The sequence below is a fragment of the Odontesthes bonariensis genome, chromosome 13 (genome assembly GCF_027942865.1).
Source record: "Odontesthes bonariensis isolate fOdoBon6 chromosome 13, fOdoBon6.hap1, whole genome shotgun sequence".
In the NCBI taxonomy this organism is placed as follows: Eukaryota; Metazoa; Chordata; class Actinopteri; order Atheriniformes; family Atherinopsidae; genus Odontesthes; species Odontesthes bonariensis.
The window spans coordinates 33,899,114-33,920,677 of NC_134518.1; the positions used below are offsets into that span (position 1 = coordinate 33,899,114).

The window sequence follows — 21,564 nt, forward strand, 5'->3', positions numbered from 1 at the left end:
TTCTGCAGGATATTCATCCAGTCAGAAGTTAGCTTAGCTTAGCTAGCTGGGTTCCAATCAAAAATCCCTAAAACCAGCACCTAAAAGACTTTTATTCATATTCCTATCTTTATACAATCAAGATTGGATCTGATTTTCCTATCTCTGAATAGAAGCATGTTAGTTAAGATAGTCTTTGTGCTAAACTGTGCTAACTTTATTTTTGTGAAGATTATTCAGATAACATTAAATTCAGATTAGATTTAGTTTGCTTAGCACTGGATTGGACCATGTTAGCTAAGCTAGTGTTTGTGCTAACCTGGGCTAACTTATTTTTGTGAAGATTATTCAGATAACATTACATTCAGATTAGATCTGGTTTTCCTATCTCTGAATAGAAGCATGTTAGTTAAGCTATTCTTTGTGTTACACTGTGCTAATTCATTTTTTAAAGGATTTAGTGCTGTATGCAGCTAGGCTAGTTTAGTCTTTCTGCTAAACTAAGCTATAAATTATTTTTGTTAAGATTAATTATATGACATTTAGCTCTGATTAAACAGTCTAAGCACAGGATGGAGCCAAGCTATCTTAGCTCAGTCTTTTGCTACACTAAACTAACGCCTTTTTGAAAAGATAACCAAATGACAATCTGCTCAGATAGAATTTTGTATTGTTGTACCTCATCAAGCTAGCTTAGCTTAGTCTTTGTGCCAACCATCTTTTGGTTACAGCTTCATTTTTATTCTACAGACAAACATGTTATTCAGAATACAGTCTTAAAGGGGAACTCCGGGGCATTTGAAGCGTGTTTCCATTGCTAGAGGTTGTCAAATACTGATAGTAGGACACAGAGAGGTCCAGATCTGTGCTCCCTGTGTGGAGATCGCTCTGTCCGCACAGCATGTCATGCGAGGCTAATACGTGGTGGCTAAGGGGCAAGCGCTAACCCTTCCACGTAAAACAACAACTTGCACACAGCAGAAACGTCACACCACTTTATAACCCATCCGACAATAAAGTCACAAGCCTTACCATCAAAACCATATGCATGGTTCTCACATTACTGGCATGGGGACGTTACAAAACAACTTTATAAACAGCATGTCACTCACCGGCTGGTTGTAGGCTCGCGCATGTGAAAGCCCAAAAGAGTCGATGGAGAATAATCCCATATACAAAACAATTATATTCTCTAGAAAAACTACGTTCAAGTATTTAAAACATTACAAGAATATTACTGGGTATGTATTGTTGTAATGTTTTAAATACTTGAACGCAGTTTTTCTAGAGAAGATAATTGTTTTGTATATGGGATTATTCTCCATCGACTCTTTTGGGCTTTCACATGCGCGAGCCTACAACCAGCCGGTGAGTTACATGCTGCTTATAAAGTTGTTTTGTAACGTCCCCATGCCAGTAATGTGAGAACCATGCATATGGTTTTGATGGTAAGGCTTGTGACTTTATTGTCGGATGGGTTATAAAGTGGTGTGACGTTTCTGCAGTGTGCAAGTTGTTGTTTTACGTGGAAGGGTTAGCGCTTGCCCCTTAGCCACCACGTATTAGCCTAGCATGACATGCTGTGCGGACAGAGCGATCTCCACACAGGGAGCACAGATCTGGACCTCTCTGTGTCCTACTATCAGTATTTGACAACCTCTAGCAATGGAAACACGCTTCAAATGCCCCGGAGTTCCCCTTTAATGACTACAGAATGTATTATATAGTATTATAAGTATTATACAGCTGTTATCAAGCTAATGGGAGAACTGAACTCAGAATATATGTTACTCTGTGGTAAATATCTCAAACATTCACGTTAGCATCTATCAATAAGGGTTTATAAAGGTAGCGCCAGCATAATCTCAGAATGGTTTTCTGTGCAACACAGAGTAGTTCATACTGCCACATAATAATTATCTGGTTTCCTGTCGTCTCAAGATCACTGACTGTGACAGACCATCACTAGTACCCCTGGGTGACCGTGGGAGCCACTGATCCATGTCAGAGAGGTTAAGGTTAAGGAAAGCATGAAAGTGAAATTATAATTTCTCCTGCACATTGATTTCCTTTCCTCCGCTGTGGCTTTAAGCAGCAGATATCACCAAACAGTGGTGAATTATTGACAGCCTCTGAGAATTGTGTATTGAACAGTCGAGCTGCTGGAGCGTAGGGCCGCTGAGACGAGGCCAGAGCTGCACTGGCTGCTCTCCAAGGCCACTCTGTGCAAGCATACAGCAAGTATAAACACTCTTTATCTCCAGGTTAACAATTACCCGTGAGGCCAACAGGTTTCTTAAACGAACAGACCACAATCTGCAGGTTTTAGGTGATTAATAATTAATCTATAATCGTAACCCTTATGAAGTGAAACCTGTTTTGGACTAACACACCCGGAGAGCCATTGAAAGAGTTTATTTGAAAGAAAAATGTGGCTGCAGACACGTGTGTGCAGAGATAATCCATCACAGTTTACATCACGTCTCCTTTATTGTTGAGTAAATTACATTATAATTACACGGAAGATCAGAGTGGACTTCAAATCATTTGGGCTGCGTCTTTTAAATGATTAACCAGCATGTTGTCAAGGCAATATTCCTTTTTAGCAGTCTTTAATGGGAATTTAGCGATTAGTCATTAGGGAGGGATCCCTGTCAATAATCTCAAATATGCTTTGGTATTTAATAAGATCAGAATCTGCAAACATACGGAGGAGTGAGGGCAGCCTAGCTTCTTCGTATGAGTGGCTGGCTTCTGCTTTTTCTTGTCCTTATTTTTGCATTTCCTGGTTTAAAGTGAATGCGACTTAGCTTGAAACAAGTAGTGTCCCATTATTAATGGCACCAGTTATGGTGTTTCCATCAAACATTAACAGAACGGGTCCAAAATAAGGCATTTCCGTTGATTCTTCTTAGTCTATATTATACAAAAGAATGATTCTAAGTCTCAAATTCATCTTGTTTTTATCTTTATTGTTTAACGTTTGCCAGCTCCTGGTAAAATATTAAAAATATAGATCAAGGAAATGGAGGCGTATGTCAGGGTTGGGACCAAAACAACACCCCACACCTTTTCGCTTTGAAATTCAGCACAACGGGCATGAAATAGTGGGCGGAGCCAGCTGCCAATAAGCACAGGATGGCCACCTTTTGTTTCTCTGGGCGCCATTTCACGGGAACTTTAGCCAATATAACCTTTATTTAACCACTTTGTAAGACTCAAAAATCCCCTTTTCAAGAGTATCCTGCCCAAGACAGGTAGCAGCCTTAAGAATATGGTGAGAGATGAGCGGATCCAATGATGTTCATTGGGAGTTTTACTGGAATAAAACTGGCCGCTGGGAAAGGAAATGTGTGAAATTGGGTGGCTCAAATCTGAAACTGCCCTAGAAGAAAAATAGGTTAAAAATTATGCACAGCACAGCAGTATGCTCTTTTAAAGAGAGAGTCAAAAGCCAGGCATGTACAAGTCTGAACAGCCATTGGACAATTTAAGCAGGTCAGGGTCGTCAGTCAGCGTTGTCCCGCTGCCTCTAAAGCATCACTACTCAAACGCACACTAAGTGAAATGAATTCTGTGGCCCCTCTGAAATGCAATGAGCCACATCCAGAGCAATAATACCAATAAGCCCCGTGGATAATCTCATGACTGACTCAGATTAAGTCATGCACAGCGAGCTGGAAGGTCTGGCGCTTCTACCGCAGTCACAGGAAAAAAAAAGTGGAGGATGACACGGTGAGCTGGGTTTGTCAGGATGTTGTGGAGCCATTGAGCCAAACCGAGTCTTTCTGACATCATGTGCTGGCACCCCGGCAGAGGGCTCAAAGGTGAGGTTGAATCAGTGGTTAATATGTGACTACTCGCAGAGATCCCACGCCCTGCTTCACCTCTGTCTGTACGGATAATTGAGCAGTTTCCAGACTTATCGGCAACGAGGCCAAAGGTTCCTCTCCGATGTTTGGTAACAAGAAAAACTCCGGATTAAAAACTCCACTTGAGTGTTTCTCCTTTTTAAATTTATGAGGAAAAAAACGACAATTGTTGGAGGCTCATGAGCGCTTAGGAGCAGCCATTTTTCATGGGTAAATATGTACTTTTTCCCCTCTTAAAGTTCCCCAAAAGTGGTTAAAAGTTTGTGAAAAAGGTGCGTTAAACATCCTGTTTCCTGTTTCAGGGAATATCTGGTTTGTCAGTCGCCTCAGGTTTGATTTTAATTGTCCTGTCCATCAAAAACTTGTACTGTTTTAACAATGAAGTCTCACAAGACGGAGCCCATTTAACCTAATTTTCTGAACCAGTGATCTGGACGAGGTAACCAAGCTGAACTGTGAGCTTCAATATTTATATCAATGGACAACAGGGACGTGCTTCATTATTAACCACACACCAAAAAAAAGATGCCACATTGAGGGAGTCCGTCACAATGTGCCGTCTTGAATATTTCAAGACTTATACTGTTGAAAATATTCATATTTTCCAATTAAACTCTCAACATGAATACATTATGGAAATACAAGAACCATGGCCGACATGCCAACTGATGGTTGCAGCAACGTATTGAAAGTTTCTAACTTTAATCCTGTTTAGGGATCATTTGAATTTTCATCTTGATGTTCAAACAGTAACTGTTAGTTATCGATCTAAATCTAATGTTAATTAACTAAACTGTGATTATATCCTCAAGAAGATTCTTTGGTTTGACCTATAGTTAAAAATCCTGGCTTGGGGGAGTCTTGTATCTTGTACCTTGAAAGAGTTGTTAACGTTTAGGGTCAATAAATTTGGAATAATCTGAAGAAATGGTCCGTATCTGTGGATGTTTGAGTGTCCTGCTAACGAACCGGCCCAACGGCATCTTTGGTAATTACGTAAACGGTTAAACCAACGACTGACCTGCAGCACAGAGTGTCCCAGCGGGCTGTTCTCCTGCAGTTCGGCCTCGTAGTGACTCCGCTCAAACTTCGGCGCGTTGTCGTTCTGGTCCGTCACGGTGACCCTCAGCAGGGCGCTGCTTGCCCTCGGAGGATTCCCGCCGTCCATAACCCGGATGTTCATGTCGTACGAGTCCTTCTTCTCGCGGTCCAAGTTGCCCATCACGACCAGTTGCGGCAACTTCTCGTCCGAGTCCACGGCAACCTGCAGGTTGAAGAGCATATCGGCGTCCGGCCCGGTGGTCAGAGTGTACTCGGCCACGCCATTAGAGCCGGAGTCCCTGTCGTTTGCCATGGAAATGGAGAAGAGGGCGCCGATGTGCGTATTCTCAGGGATGGCCAGGCTGAGGATGGGCGAGGAAAACTGCGGCGTGTTGTCGTTGATGTCCAGCACCTCGATGAGGCCTTCGATCAGCCGTGGCCCCAAGCCCATCCCCTTCACCATGTCTGTGATCGACACCTCGAACTCGAGGAGGCATTTTTCGCCATCAAAGAGGTTGCGGCAGTCTCTCAGTGACTCGCGGTCGATGGGGATGTCGGTGGTGTAGATGTCGCCGGTCTTGCCGTCCACCCTCAGGTATGGCGAGCCCACCTCGAGTTTATAGAGATGTCCGGTGTCTGGGAGGCCCTGATCCGCCGCCAGGCTGCCGATCAGCGTGCCGGGCGGCTGTTCCTCGGGAACCCGATACAGGATGTCCGTGGGTGCGGCGCTGCAGGAAACCATCAAGACGACGGCCAGGAGCAGCAGAGCTTCCCACCTCGGCAACGCCATGTTTCTGCCAAACGACACCGGTCTGAAAGGGAGGCACAGAAAACAGGTTGGAGAGCGCAAACATTTACAGCATCTGTGACTCATTTCAAGGACAAAAAGAGCTTATTCACAGCTATTGCTTGCTCCTAAAGTCAATGTGAAATAGTGTCGTTACATGCTTTTGAACCATTTTTAAGAGCGATGAATCGAAAAGTTCCTTGAGCACACTGCCCGTCTCAGTCATCTCATGGTCAGTATTTTAAATATCTCTTTAAATGAAGGTGTTCCACAGGAGTTGCTGTTGTAAACGCCGAAATTTACCGATCCGCTGAGTAAGTCGCTTCATCATCTCGGAGACTTTTTGACTTTCGTGAAAAAGGAAGAAAACTGCGGTTTGACGGAACCTTTAAACCCCTTTAATGGACGGTAATAAACTACAATTTGATAAGATTTCAAAAGCCTGCAGCTTAAAAATGGTCAGAGAGTGGGGTGGTCCGTGGCGTAGTGGGTTGAGCAGGCGCCCCATGTACAAGAGGCTATAGTCCTCGCTGCAGTCCCGCATCGGACGGCCCCTTTGCTGCACGTTGTTCCCCCTCTCTCTGCCCCCTGCTTCCCTGCTTCCTGTCTCTCTCCACTGTCCTATCCAATAAAGGCATAAAAAGCCCCAAAAAATAGATAAAGAGATGCTGTAAATAGGAAAACTGCTGCGTGTGACCCAAAGTTTATGATGGTATTAGCTGGATTCCAAAACCTCTATTCAACACTGGATTTTAAACACATTTCTGCAGAGTTTTAGTTTATTTTTCTTCCTTTTTTTTAATTCTTTTCTGAATTAATGTACACGACTATGAACAAAGCTGTTCCAACAACTCAACTCTCCTCGATGGCCAACAGGCTAATCAAAGTGTCTGACCCCCCCCGGTACACTTCATCAGTACTAAAGAAAAACCCAGTCCTCATTACTGCTGACATGCTTGTTTCGAGCCACATTCAGACCCCCCCGCTGTTTCCCATCTACATCCACCTTTTCCCGCTTCACCAACGATCTCGTTGACCCACCGCCCTCGCCATCCTTCCAACTGTCACTCTGCATCAAAGAGTTGAACCAAAACATCTTCTCTTGTTAACTACTTTTATAAATTTTCTTCCTTTTAGCTAACGCTAACACTAACGGCACTTTATTTAATTCACATTTGGATGGTTGAATGAGCTCAACTCATCGATCCCTAAAACAAAAAGACAACCTTGATTCTGTAAACTGGAGGGTATGGGGGGGGGGGGGGGGGTAAAAGATTGGACCTTCAAGAAACGGGTACTTTTATGCCGTGTTTGGTCCTTTTTCATCAACTATTCATCAACGATTTCTGCTACTACAGACAAACGTTGCATATGCTCTGACAACATTATATAACATGTTGTAAGGGTCACTTTAGCAGATTTAAGACTCAAAAATACTCCAAGAGTTTAGGCCTTGAAATAGGAGCCTTATTGGTTTTACTTCCAGCCTACAGACTCTCCCTGACCTCACACTCCCTACAAAAAATCTCTGCTTCTTAAATCTGAATGTTTTTACTCGCCAGCTGACTTTTCACCTGTTGTTCACAACGCCATCCGACTCCTCCTGAAACGAGCTCTTTCTTCTCCAGCTCGTCTCCACACAAATGATTTTCTTGGCAGTAAATCATCTCAGACACACGTCTGTGTTTGGTGCCGTAAGAGTTTCTCGGTTGCAGGTCGCCGAGGTTAATCTTTTCTTTTTTCCGTCCACCTAATGTCCTTGATTTGGAAACACTGCACATAAAGGAGCAGGAAGCGTTGATGCCTTCCTTCTCTTTACCCACTAAACACAACAGGTTGTGTGTTTGTGGGAGTAAAGGCTTATATTTCCTGAGCCTATTAGGTCTCCTACAGAGTGATTGAGATAGAGTGAAGACAGGCCTAGTATGAAGTCATTCTGTGACATTAAAAGGAATCAAAACTCCTGCAGCGGCTTGTTTTTTCTCACATGAAACCACAATAATAAACTGAACATACCCTACAGCACATTTCCTGCTCACAGACGCCAAATAAAACATCGTAGAACAACCATAATAACGTTCTCCGTTAACTGAGATTCCCTGTTATCTGTTACGAAGCTTTTAAAAATGAAAGGAAACCAAACTCTCTGTGCACTTCTTTTTCTTTCTTTATTAGTAATACTATAAATCTGGTGTCAGTAAAGTAAACTCAAACGCTTCTTACGTCAAACCCTCTGACTGCTGATAGAACTGTTACATACGTTACATTAAATAACTACAGATATGCGTCACTTTGCCTAGTTTTTAGTTATTTGTCAGTTTATCGAAGAATTTTAGCTGGTTTTATGCTTGGTATGTGTATACTTTTCTACTATCTGCTAACTTTATCACTAATACAGCCAGTAAATGACATATTAAATTTAATTTCATTCATGTTTATGGCCCAATAATGCAACCTTTATAAGATCTAAATATGCGTTCTTGGTTCCTTTTATTGGTTTCTATCTTTTGTTTTCTTGTTTTAATCCTTCATTTTCCTTTTACATTCCGTAAAGCATCTGTGCTACGCTCAGTTTCTATGAAAAGCGATTTAAAACTAATGTCTGATTGATTAAGTTTGAGTTTCTAGATTTAAGGGGACCCGAGAAGCCCTCTGATGGGAATCCCTTATCGGTGGTGCCACCCCTTGGCCACCCCTTTGCTCCGCCCCTGACTGCCAAACCAGGAATCAACACATCACGAAGGCTCTCTTGCTTTTGATGGTAATCAGATTTGTCAACACAACGACAAACAAATTAACCGTGATTCGTGTTGTGGCAACAGTCACGAAGCGCTGCCAGCGAAGGGGACCTGTTTCTGGTTAAGATCATCTTTCTGTTTCCATGTAACTGCCGTTGTGTTTGTTACTCATTACGCTTTGTGCTATGATGTGACTCCTCTTGGATCAGCGACAGGGTCAGATTACAAAGAAGCTTGAGAATAATTACATTTTCGAGCTTGTAATCTGCTTTTATCCTGAGGCGGTCTCTCTGTTTGGGAAGGTAAACAGAGCGATTACTATGACACCGAACTACTGACATCGTGTAGCTTCAAATGTGCGGAGTTACTCGTGTTTTACGTCCACGTAAACCTGAAATCTGGTGCACTTAACGGACTAAAGTCCTGTTTCTGTGACGTTTACTTATACGTAACGAACAGGCTCAACAGCTGCCGCGCGTAAACGGTCATAAAACCGAGAAAAACAGCAACTGTGAAGATAAAAGCAGCAAATGCTTGACGCCGTCGTTGCCGTCGTCCGGTTCGCTGGATGCTCGGCTCCCTGCTGTGACACACAAACATGGAACCAGCCCAGAAGACTGTAAATGTGTGTTTGTGTAGACGAGGAGGGGGTGAATGTGCATGGGAACCTTTTGTGCGTTTCCTTTCTCACATTTTTCTTCTCTAAGAGCTGCAAAAATACCCAAAAACCACTGACCTCCGACCCCGTGGCATTTCACACGTCACCGTGGAAACGGAGCTTCAACCGTGCTCACTGACTAACGTCCGGTCTGTTAATGTAACACCAAACAAAGCGGCTCGACAGCTCAAAACAAACCAGACTCATACGTGCACTCTGACATGCGCACGTTAGTGGAGCGGTGATGTTTACACGCAGTTAAAAAAAGATGTCCGACTGGTTTTTCGTTAAAAAAACGGGCGTTAAAAGCTCAAATTGTTGCATTTTTTTCTTGAGTTTCTACATCATTACTCACACTGCTGCTTTTTCTGATGGAAGCAGAGTTTAACAGGGACCTCATGTTTTGCCAGCAGGTGAATTTAAACCAGCTCACGAGGGAAGAAAGGAGGCAGGACGAGGCTTCATTAAATCAAACTGCATGCAGAGAACCAGGAGGAGACACGAGCGTTCCTGCTTTAAATATTCAATGTTTTACTCGTCTACATGCAGGTTTTTCTTATTTCCATCTCCGACTAAATGCTGCATGTCATGTTTAAGTCAAATTTAGTTTCAGAAGCTCGAGCAAAGTGTTTGTTTTAATGTGAAACTTATCAAGCCGGGAAGAACGGGAAGAATTTATTCATTCATCCAAGTAAAACCTCTGAAATTTTGTCGAATTAGCTCCATTAGCATAAACAGCGCGTCTGTAAGTGTGACAGCTTAAGCTAGCAGGTAAGATTTCTGTCCCAAACTGTGACAGAAACACATCGGGATGCTGATTCACGTCAGAGCAATGAAGGCAGAACGGGTCTAAAAAAAACGGGCTTTACTTCAGAAACTAATCTAGGATATTCTGTTCTTGTTGCTGTGTCTATTCGACCCAAAACTTGAGCCAAAACAATTCAGTTTTTGTGGAAAATTAGCCTATTTTTCCCACTTCTGCTGGCAAAACAACAAACCAAAGCAGCCAAACTGCAAAGTGAATGACATTGTTTCCTAATTTTGCAAAAGTTTGTGGAGTTTTTGAATAAAAAACTGTTTTCATACTCTGACACTGAATAAAATCAGGGCTGTTGATAATGTTCTCCAGCAGCTGGTGGAGTCTGAATGCTTTAAAGCCTTGTGGTATAAATAGAAACGGGATCTGTGTTCCCAAACTTTACTCCCGCTTCAACACAAACAAACTGTTAGGTGAGTTTGGTTTGTGCAGCTCGATGCCTCAGGTAACACCGGCTGAGTTTATTTTTCCAGCAGAGCTCAGAAAGGGTTTAAAAAAAGAAGACGTCGGGTCGTGAGAAAAGTTGGATGTAAAAAAAAAAAACTCAGGGTCAAAATGTGAAAGAGCGGAAAAAAAAATCAAAGAGCAGCGAGTTCCTGTTTGCCGATGTGCACGAACTCTCATGTTAGCATGTTTGTTCACATGTGGTGTGTGTGTTGAGTGTGTTTTCTCCTCCAGGGACGGGACGGGTGAACCAGAGATCGTCCAGCTCGTGCTTTTTCCCACAGACTTTTTAAGTTTCTCACCATTTTTCTGAGGCTCGGGCCTCATAGCTGCTGGAGGCACGGCAACATTTCCATGTGTAAGGAACCAGCCGGCCACAGTTTGACCGGCCGAGAGACAAAAGACCCACAAACGCAGGACACAGAGGAAGAGATGGTGGGCGTGCCCAGACATCTGTACATCACAAAGCAGCCAAACGACCCCGTTACCACCTGGTGTGCGTGGATCTCCATGTCAATGTCCCGACTGTAACTCCGGCACATTTCATGACATTAGGAGGAGACGCAGGTGTTTGAGTTAGCAGCTCCGTAAACGCCACATGCTGTTGTTGCTCCCTGGGACTTCTTTTCATTTAAAATTTCACCAACGATTAGAGGTAAATCCTTACGTTGGCACCTGGAAATATTTAAAGCAACGCTAACACGCCACACAAATCTGCAACGACTTGATCAACTGCCTGATTTGGAGACTTATTCCTGGATATAACCAACAATTTAATCAGTATCGTCTATTTTAGACCCAATTTTTATGTAATTCCTCCCTTTATAGCAGCTTATTTTAAAGAGCTGCCACGTTTTACAAAATCAGGATCAATATCACCAACAACACGCAATTAATACTCTAATACAGTGTAGGAAAATGCTAATTCTTACTATACGATGCCAACATTCACTGCCCTAGATATTAAATATGTAACAAATTGTATGTAATTGCAGTAAAATTGTTGTGAATCTTTCACACGTCATTTTCATTTTATATTTTTATATCTATTATATATATGTATAACCACTGAGAGCCGGTTTCTAGATGAAAAAATCAACTCGGTTATACAATATGTAGTAAACAGACTTTGTCGATATGTTAAATGGATATAAATATAGATATATATCTATATAAATATATATCTAGGCTTTATATACACACACGTATATTGGAAATGCGATACTTGCGTTTAAAATTCGACATGACTGTCACACAAAACTCCTTTTTAGTTTGCAAAATATATGGTAAAAGAGTTTTTCTCAATACAAAATAATTTAAATGTGTTCATGTGTCATTGGAAATGTGACACACACAAGTTAAAAACCTATAAGTCTGACAAGTCTATGAAACAAAACTAAAAGTTCAATAAGAACAAGTAAAAAGGTTGCTCCCTTGATACAGAAAATAAAAAAACCTCACTAATAATTAGGATTTTTCTAGATGAATTAACCATTTTAAACCAAAACTAGTAGTTAAATATCCAACCGTAAGATCGTCCAGCAAACATGTTAAAATCCACTGTGAATGTGAAATGAAACAGGCTAAAAACACTGTAAACGAACCAAAATCTGCACAGAACATCCCGCTGTACTGTAAGAAACTGGACTACTGACCTCTCTGCTGAGCGACAGAGCCAGTTAAACATCAAGGATCTTCTGCTATGAGCTGAGTAAACTTGTTTAAACTCCCTGGAGCATCTGCAGCGATCCCCTCCTGCTGCAGGACTGAGCGCAGCTAAAGGATCCAACCAGAAACAGTCCCGCCTGTCGGCCCGTCCCATCGAATCTAACTGCCCTCATCTACATAAGAAGCAGGTCGCTGAGGGCTTCAGATAAGTCCCACAGACTGCAGATAAATCAATGAGGGAATGAAAAAATGTAAACTTAGAAACAAAAACATTCATATTCTTCAGGAGAGATTCAATCAGCTGTTCTGAGGGTTTGTTTTTAAACCTGTTTTTTGGCACTAAATGTTCCTCTTAAACCCAAAATATTAAGTTTACAACGTCATAAGTGACGAGAAAAAATGTAAACTTAGAAACAAAAACATTCATATTCTTCAGAAGATTCTATCAGCTGTTCTGAGGGTTCGTTTTTAAACTGTTTTTGGCACTAAATGTTCCTCTTAAACCCAAAATATTAAGTTTACAGCGTCATAAGTGACGAGAAAGTGACAATAAAGAAAAAAACCGCAGCTGTAAATAATTTCCCGTACGTGGTTGGAGGTTTGTTCCAGCTAATGAACCCTTTTTTTTCTCCACAAAGTCCCTTTAAAGTGAACTGCGTGTGTGCGTAACAGGAACAGAGTCATCTGTGTTACATAAAAAGCCGGAATAATCCCTGGTGTCGTTTTTAATTGCAGTAATGAGCTCAGTAACGCCGTGAGACCAATTACAAACCATGAAAATATGACAACTACTCCGCAAAAATCTGGCAACGCTCACCAGGTGGCCGGCTGCCAAACTGGAAACCAGTTCCTAAAGTTTCCTTTCGACCGAGTGTGTACGTGCAGGTGTGTGTTCCTGGCAATAACTCGAGCCCGTCCAGCATTTCAGCCTCGCGCTGCAGACCTGTCTTGAATTAAACATCATACACACACACACACAGAGAATCAAAAGGTGCTTTGATGTTTTCAGATCTCAGATGGACAGGATGTGCACGGTTCACGTGGGCGCTCTGGACGGCCATAGTGCATGTGTGCATGAGTGTGTGTGGTCCCTCTTCAATCCAACACAAAGAACCTTCCTCTAATGACCCCATTCACTTCTACTGTCTGATGCAGATTAGCACACACACCGTTGTCAGAGCTCCGTGTGAATTGGTTTCCTTAGCAAGGCAACTCTCTTTTTAAATTGGCTTCGTATAAATTGGACTAATTTATAATTTAATGGATTTGATTGGCTTATGATTGTAGTACAATGAATTGGATTGTAATTGGCTTGAATTGGACTGCATCTTTGAAGTGTCTTGAGAAGACACTTTTGATTTGGCGCTATATTAATAAAACTTCAGAACCTCACAGTTTGATTTTAGATTCTATAAAACCACTGACATGCATCTCAAGTTGATTTTTATCTCAGAATCAACATTTCGTATGAAAACAATGACATGAAAGTGTCATTAACTCAACATGATGGAAGCTTTGAAGAGTTGTCGCAGTAAAAAAAAAAATTCAGTGGTTAATGTGGGGAAATGAACTTTTCCCGCGTATTTTGCAAAATAATGCACTTTGTCATTCACTTCTGTAAATCCAAGAATCTCTTCCCTAAAGTAGTGCATTAACTCAACATGATGGAAGTTTTGAATTGTTTTTGTTTCTGTTGTCGCAGTAGAAAACAAATTTAGTGGTTAAATGTGGGGAAATGAACTTTTCCCGCGTATTTTGCAAAATAATTCACTTTGTCATTCACTTCTGTAAATCCAAGAATCTCTTCCCTAAAGTAGTGCATTAACTCAACATGATGGAAGTTTTGAATTGTTTTTGTTTCTGTTGTCGCAATAGAAAACAAATTCAGTGGTTAAATGTGGGAAAATGAACTTTTCCCGGATGTTTTGCAAAATAATGCACTTTTTCATTCACTAATCCAATGTAAATCCAAGAATCTCTTTCCTAAATAGCGTAATATGTTGTTTCAGCCTCAACACTGCAAAGATTCAATGGTAAAGAAACACATTGGATAAAAACTTTTGGAAGCCTTTCAAATGAAGCTATTTATTTGATTATTTTAATCAGCATCACAAAGGTTTGTGCATTGAAGTTAATTCTACATCTGATGGCCGTCCGATGCAAAAAGACAAAGAGGACAATGACTTTTTAGATAACTGGCTTCAGTTGAAAGTGATTCAAGACTCAAAAATGTATTAGAAATGAGTCATGAATCCCTACCCCAAGATTTAATGTGGAATGTGAAATGACTGGATGGCATTACCAACAAAGACAGGATGGTGCGCTCTCATAAAGTCTTCGAACCAAAGGTCATTTTGATTTTCCATGTGGCGACACTACCTCTCAAAAATCATCACGCGTACACAAGTGATTCATTTCTTCAAAGAGATCTATAAACGTCACTTCTCTGGAAATGTAATGTTAGGAAAAACAAACACAACTAAAATAAAGCTGGAAACTGTCAGGTACACCATCTAGATTTGAATCAGTGACTCATACTCTGCTCTGTCCAAATAAAAGAAATAAAGTTTGTGGGTTTACAGTGTGCAGACATGTCACACATCAGTCATATTAAAGAGTTTTCAGATCTATAAAGCCACCGCAGTGGTGCATACAGGCAGCAGGTGTTGTGTCATGGTCTGTCAGCGTGTCCACGCCTTCTGCAAACAGCCTCCTGCTGCACTGAAAGTTATCAGCTGTTGACAAGGAAAAGAAATGTGGCTTTGCTATGAGCCCTGAGTGCACTGACTGGCCAAGTCGCCTCACATGACGTCCATTATACTGTCAACAGGAAATGGACACACACTGACTCACTGGTTTAAAGGTTTGACCGGTTTCGGTGTCTTATTGTCTTCTTGTCCAGCTGTGGTAATCCTGAAAGTCTTGCTCTGGGGCGCCACGGCAGGACTAACTGGTACCGATCAGACGCCATTCTTACGCCTCTTTTTAATCCAGAGAAACATATTTACTCCACGTGTTGGACTACGTCACCTCCCTGATGGAGAACAAACAGCAACTTTCACGTAAAATCCAGGAGCTGCCATTAAATCTGTCCTAAATATATATATTTACAGTTAAATTTTTGTTCTTTTCAGCTCAAACTAGCTGAGAGCCAATAAATTCTGCCATGAATAAACCTCTTCAGTGTCAACAAAGGCTGTAAACTTGAATAAATAAACTTAGAAAACATAAAAATGTACTACATTTTATGTGTCTTGGCTATCAGTCAATTAAATGATCTCAATAATCACATTTTCAAGGTGAAATGCCAGTTTTAGCTTCTAGAATTTGTGCATTTTGTTCCAGTTTTAGGTCTCACATGAGTCCATTTTAACATTTAACTCTTATTAAAGAGTTTGAATAAACACTGACATCATTTTCAAATAAGCTGTACAAAAAAAGAGTTTGAGCCCACATTCAAGCTTCCAGGAGTCATATTTGAGTTTCGAATGCTTTCTTAAAACGTTTAAAAAGAAAAAAACAGAGATTTCAGTAAAGAGATACTTCCAAATAGTACCGATGCCTCCAAATTAGAGCAGCAGACCGCGACCATATTTTGAATCACACATCACTGAACCAGCAGTGTGATTTGCAAATGAGCCCCCGATAGGTTTGTTTTTGTTCATTTATCACCCTACATCTGACAACAATAGCTCTTTCCTACAGAAATCACACACGGTTTGTGTTTGAAACACGAATTGGGACGTCATGTGTCTCGTTGTTGACAATCTAGTTCGAAAACGAAACATTCGTACAGCTCTACGAAGCACAAAAAGTGGAAAAAGGGATTCAGGGGTGGCGCTGCAGCATTTTAAAGGCTAAAATCAGCCCCAAAAGAGGGGTTTGTGACGATTTTCAGCTTATTTCTGTAAATTATGTCTCAATTAAACGCTTTTAATGCCGGCTGAAGAGATGATAAAGTTAGTTAGGACAAACTTAGTCCGTCGCTCTCCGGCAAAGATACAGAAACACTCACAGGATTCAAAGGGCAAAAACGACAACAATCCAAAGGTGTTCATGACAAAAGTTGAACAGGTAAACGTGAGAAACGCCTGCTCACTCCAGTTTCTACAAACACAAGACATTTGGATGGTGTTGTCGTGCCCTTCAGGAACATTTTCAACTACTTCTTTATGATCTAAATGATTCATCCTTCAGCTGCATCATCTTGTGTAAATATGCAGGGATGTGCGACGGTGCGAAATGACACCTGGTGTTCATGATGCGAGCAGGAGGCGAGCTCTAACTCCCTTTAACCGTCGTTTCTATCAAACAGGAGAGGAAAAATAATCAATTAAGCCTCAGCGAAAGGCGCTCTCAGCTCCATTTATGGCAGGAAAACAATGATCTGTCCATCTGTCTGACTGGAAAAGCGTCTCCACGTCTACGGCAGCGATTTGCATGAAATTAGCGTCGTGTTTACGATCCCCTCCGGAGAACGGCCGCGGCCGGCGATGACAGCATGAGATTTAACTGTTGTCGCATCTTTCAGTCGTTGTTTCATTTGCATTAAAAGAGAGGAAAAACTTGGGAGGGAAGAAATAGGATGTGAACTTCTCTCCAGCACCACCATCAGGTCGAAAACTTCGAACACAGACGTGCTGCGACAAGCGCCGAGTTCCCCCGTGACTCCCGACCTCGTTACAGAGGAGCAAAGGTGTCACACACTTCAGGCTGATATAAACCTCTGTGACGTGAACCCACAAAAGGAGTCGCTTCCAGGTTGGCTCTCTTGATTTCTTTGGGAAAAACAAAAGAATCAGGGAAGCCAAAAGGAAGCTTAAAATGCAGCCGAACACGAATGGTCTCACGTGAAAGGTGAATCCTTTACAGATTGGGAAAAAAATCAAAGTCTTACCAAGTATATTTGTCTCATTTCTAGTCAAAATATCTCATTACACTTAATATAAGACACAACTGCCTAACAAGTACTATTTCAGCCAGATATAGGGACTTGTTTGAAGACAATACATCTGGAATATCTTGTTAAAAGTCTTGAAAACAAATTGTTTTGAGTCACATATCATATGAAACAAGCTTTTTTTGACATTTGAAGAGGTTTTTAAGCTAATTTCAAGATCACTTTTATCTCAAAAGTCCTAAATATCACATCTTATTTCAAGAAATCTTGACAAGCCGATTTTCACTAGTTCCACTGGCAGATTTTATTGCTTATTTCAAGCAAAAACGTCTTGTATTTGTTGTTTTTTTACTTATTTTTGGAGTTGCAGTCTGAACTGAGGCCGTGACGAGGTGTTTTCCAAGTTGCTTTTTTTAAAGAAACACATCAGACTTTACACGTGACTCTGTAAAGGAATAATGAACCACGTCTGAGCTTAAAAAATTCAGAAATTTAACTGCACTCCTCACCGAACCGAAGTAGTTACGGTTGATTAAGACTGAGACCACAAAGAAAAGCAGGAGAAAAGATGCAGCGTGGCTTAGAAAACGTTCAGGAACAGCTCGTAAAAACACTCATTCTGCTGTCTTTGGAAGGAAAAATAATCTTTCTGGAGCAGATGGAGACCTGCTTGTAAAAAAACTCAACAATTCGAAGTATAAACAGCATCTGAAGCCAACATTTTTCCAATAATAGTAACACCTGTGGGCACCTAAGATAAACGTACATGCTGAAGCCAGTTTTAACCAAAAGAAACTCAACCTAATGAGCTTAATTGCACGATAAGACAGGTTTAACACCTGAATTAGCTGTTTTTAACTGACGTGCAGGACTTTATCATCCAACCTTTGAGGTGTGACGGGAACAAAAAGCCCAGAAAAAATATTGTTTATTATTGTTTTTACATCGTTCTTATGTTTTATGCCTTATATTTGGTGTTGTTATTCGTGTACAGCACTTTGTTTTAAAGGGCTTTATAAATAAAGTTGAGTTGAGAAACTGCTTTTAATTTGGAGGTTAAGGAGCATTTATGTTTCTGGATTATGTGACGACTGGATCAACAGAAGCCAATAAAAGCAAAGGATGTCTTTGGTTAATCAGCCGAAAATGATTTAGTCTCTGGATCGTTATTCGGGAATCTTCACGAACTGGATTCTTTGTAAAGAGCCGCATGAGTTGCCAAAGTGAGATGTCATAAATGTGACTCCTGGATTACGCACTCAACTAGTCGACTAACCAGTTAGTCCACAAAGCATCGATTCATTCATTCTTTTGGTTTGGTTTTCTTATTCGTGTCACATAAATGTCTCGTAAAAAAAAAATGAAGCCAATCTGAAGAGAAATCTCTGAAATCGGAAGCCTGGACGTCTCTTTTTTTCCCCCCTGTGAGATTCATTTCACACACCAAACCCATTTCCACTCCACCGGCTCCTATTTCAACGTCGGCCATTAACGACCACAGCTCGCTCAGATCAGATTTTTAACGCAGAAATGTGCAGAACGGATCTCCTCCTCATTTCCCCCCCTCCCCTGCTGACTAATCCCTCACCTCCCACTCCTCCTCGCCGCCCTGCCGGGCTGAGGACGAGCGCGTCGTTGCTTAAATTGGTCAAAATTAGACGGATTGGCCTCCAAATTACAGGAGGAATCCCAAAGCTGGCTATCAAACCCCCGCCGTCGCCTCTTGACGCGGCGGCCGTGGTGGACGACATCCAAACTGTCCACAAACCACAGTGAGAGGATCTCCAGCTGAATAAAAATACGTTTACAGTGGCAGAAACTGGAGGTTCAATGGTGCAGATTGTGGTTTCGTGGCCACAGGCTGAATCTCAGAAGCTTCGGTTTTTTACTGAGACACTTGGAAGCTGCTTCCAACCCCGAAAATACCACCAAGTCATCAGGGAGATTCTCCACTTCTGATGCTCAGTTTCCCTGAGAGTGTCTATAAGGGTTCGCCTCACCCATCCCACCTTTTAGATCACAAAATCCCCCTTTTTCTCGTCCCCCACCTTTCAAATCCTCTCCGTCCTTCCACATCAACCCTATTTCTAACCTCTCAGATCCACTAATCGCTACCAAATCACTTTGTACTGTCACCAGGAAATACACGGGTCCCGTTTTGCTGCAAAAACCACCTGCCCTGGCAGCAGAGGTTTTCACAATTGCTACTTTTATTGTTATTTTATCTCAAAATTTGTATGTTTATCTGTGATGACGTTATTCTTATTGCTATTTTATCCATTACTCTCTTAATATGTGATGTTTTAACGTGCCACATCAATACATTTTGAATTGAATTGAATTGAATTCACATGTGGGGGACTTTTTTAACGTGAAACTATAAGAGGGAGACGATGACGGGTGAGTAGGAAACGGGGGTCAAAGGTCAAGAATTGGAAGACATAACATTCCTACAAAGGGAGGATTTTACAGCCATGGCGGGCGGCTGCGTTTCGCTGCTCCAGCTCTCTCTCTGTGTGTGTGTCAGGCAGATGCAGTTTGCATGTAAATACCCAACTCCCCCCCCTCCCTCCTTCCTCTCTATCAGCAGGACAAGACGCCCACCCTCTTTCTCTCTGCCTCCACCCCGGCAGAAGGCAGGAGGAGGAGGACCGGGAGCCTCCAGACCGGAGGGACCGGACGGACCGGATTCCTCGGCGTTGACACACCACCTGTCCTCCCCGTCCACCTCTACTGTTTACACCCACTCGACTTTCGGCTCAAACACACACACAACAACATCAGATGTGCGCGTGGGGAGGTGAACATGACGGGAAAGGGTGTCAAATGTGATGCTACAGGTGCTCCAGGGGCCTCGGGTGCAGAGACAGACGCTGCCTGGCCCCAGATGAATGAATGGGCTGTTTGGTTGCGTTAAGCGGCCCCATGAGAGCCCCTGAAGGCAGATTAGCTCCCACATTACAACACCAAGACAAACCTCTGGATGTAGAGCGCGAGCTTTTTCACGTTCTGCTTCATAATGGAGCTGCAGAACTCTCCTAAAAGATGAATCCAATAAAAAATTTAAAAAATCCCGCATCCTGCAGTAACTCTGTGGTGATTTCCTCAGCAGCGCAAAGGTTAGGAAACCCACAGGAAGTTATATTTTATTACTGACAGACGTGGAGGTTGAATGTTGGGGACGGTAGGGGGGGGGGGGTCGATACGGATCAATATGGCTGTAGTGTAACACACGTAAAACACCCATCAGAGGAGATTAGACGCAGAAAACACGGACGTTCAGCGGCTTTTATTCCAAAAACAAGTGTTTAAAATACATATTCCGTCTCTACAAACGCCGGAGTCCCTTCAGATTCATCCTCCACAGAGTGCGCGTGTGTGTTTTAATTAAGATGCAAGTGCGCATTCGAGCGAAATTGAATCCAAAGTGAGTGCAGTCGGACTGTTCTCGTGCGTAAAAGCGTCTGCGGACCGATGGAAAGGTTTGGATGTTTGACATTTTTCACCGGATTTTTTTAATCACGTAAAAGATGTGAGACTGAGATTCTGTGTCTGTGGAAATAAGTTCCTACCTGCACCGGGTGAGAGCCGCGCGGTTACCCAGCTCTGAGCGCTCCAGCCCGGCTAACAGGCTCCGCTCCTCCTCGGTACCCAACCGGAGCCAAAAAAAAAAAAATGCTAAAAAATGCTATAAAAAAAAATCCACAAGGCTTGTAAAAAGAGAGGTTGAGAAAGAAATCAAACAATCCAGTCACAAGGGGAATTATTCCTCCAAATTTCTCTCACAATCTGTCCACTTTTACTGTCGTGACCGGCGGTGCGCGTCAGCCCGGCGGTTCTGCCTCTCTGGAGGCGCGGCTGGAGCTGGAGTCCAGCCGGGGGGGAGACCCGTCCGGACAGAGGGCGGGGATGCAGGGGGAGGAGGTGGTGTGTGGTGGTGGGTCACTCACAGCTACTCCCTGAAATGTCACCACCGGGCGGGTTGCAGCGGCACCATCCTCCGCTGATGGCACGCTTTGGGGAAGGCAGTTTGGGTGGAGGTGCTGATGGAGCTGATGGATGTGCACGCGGCACCAGGACGAGATGAAAGGGAGGAGGGGGGAGAGAATGAGGGGAAAAACATAAAAAAAATCAACCCCACGTGAATAAAACGCACGGTCCCAAGTAACGGTCCAAAGTAAGTTTCCACCCCGACGCGCGGGCACCTCTCTGCCGCCTGAAACTCTGTCCGCCTGCCGGTCCGGTGCGGAGCAGGTCGCGCGGCCGCACTGTGTGTGATGAGAAAGTGGAGTGAGTCCAAATGACTGCGCTCGCGCCTCCCCGTCTCTCTCTCTCTGCCTCTCTATCTCTCCCTCCCTCCCTCTTTCTCTCCCTCTCGGTCCCTCCACCCCTCTCCTTCCCTTCCTCACCCATTCACTCCCCGCACACTCCGCCGGGGGACGCGGAGGCGGAGCGTGCATCCTCCCCTGTAACTTCGTGGGTTTCCCAACATTTTTCTCTCATCTTTTCACACACACACACACACAAAAGCAAAAAAAAAAGCACACTTTTCATTCGCTGCCTTATGGCCACACAGAGCGCGTGCACAAGTTTATGAAAAATATGTTTTATTCGATGCGTAAAAGTGTGCCAAAGTGTGATGACTTTGGGGGCCACAGGT

At 42.7% G+C, this 21,564-nt stretch overlaps 1 protein-coding gene across 3 annotated transcripts in view; it reads right to left on the reverse strand.

Annotated features, from left to right (window-relative positions):
* Positions 1 to 21,179, reverse strand: part of LOC142398028 (protocadherin-1-like) — a 433,391-nt gene extending 412,212 nt beyond the window's left edge. For all 3 annotated transcript variants that reach the window (XM_075481975.1, XM_075481973.1, XM_075481974.1), the window contains exons 1-2: positions 20,477 to 21,179; positions 4,873 to 5,704 (exon numbers count right to left, since the gene is read on the reverse strand). In XM_075481975.1, the coding sequence (XP_075338090.1) occupies positions 4,873 to 5,682 (810 nt within the window). In that variant the 5' untranslated portion in view covers positions 5,683 to 5,704; positions 20,477 to 21,179. The remainder of the gene's footprint in view (positions 1 to 4,872; positions 5,705 to 20,476) is intronic.
* Between the last annotated feature and the right edge of the window lie 385 nt (positions 21,180 to 21,564).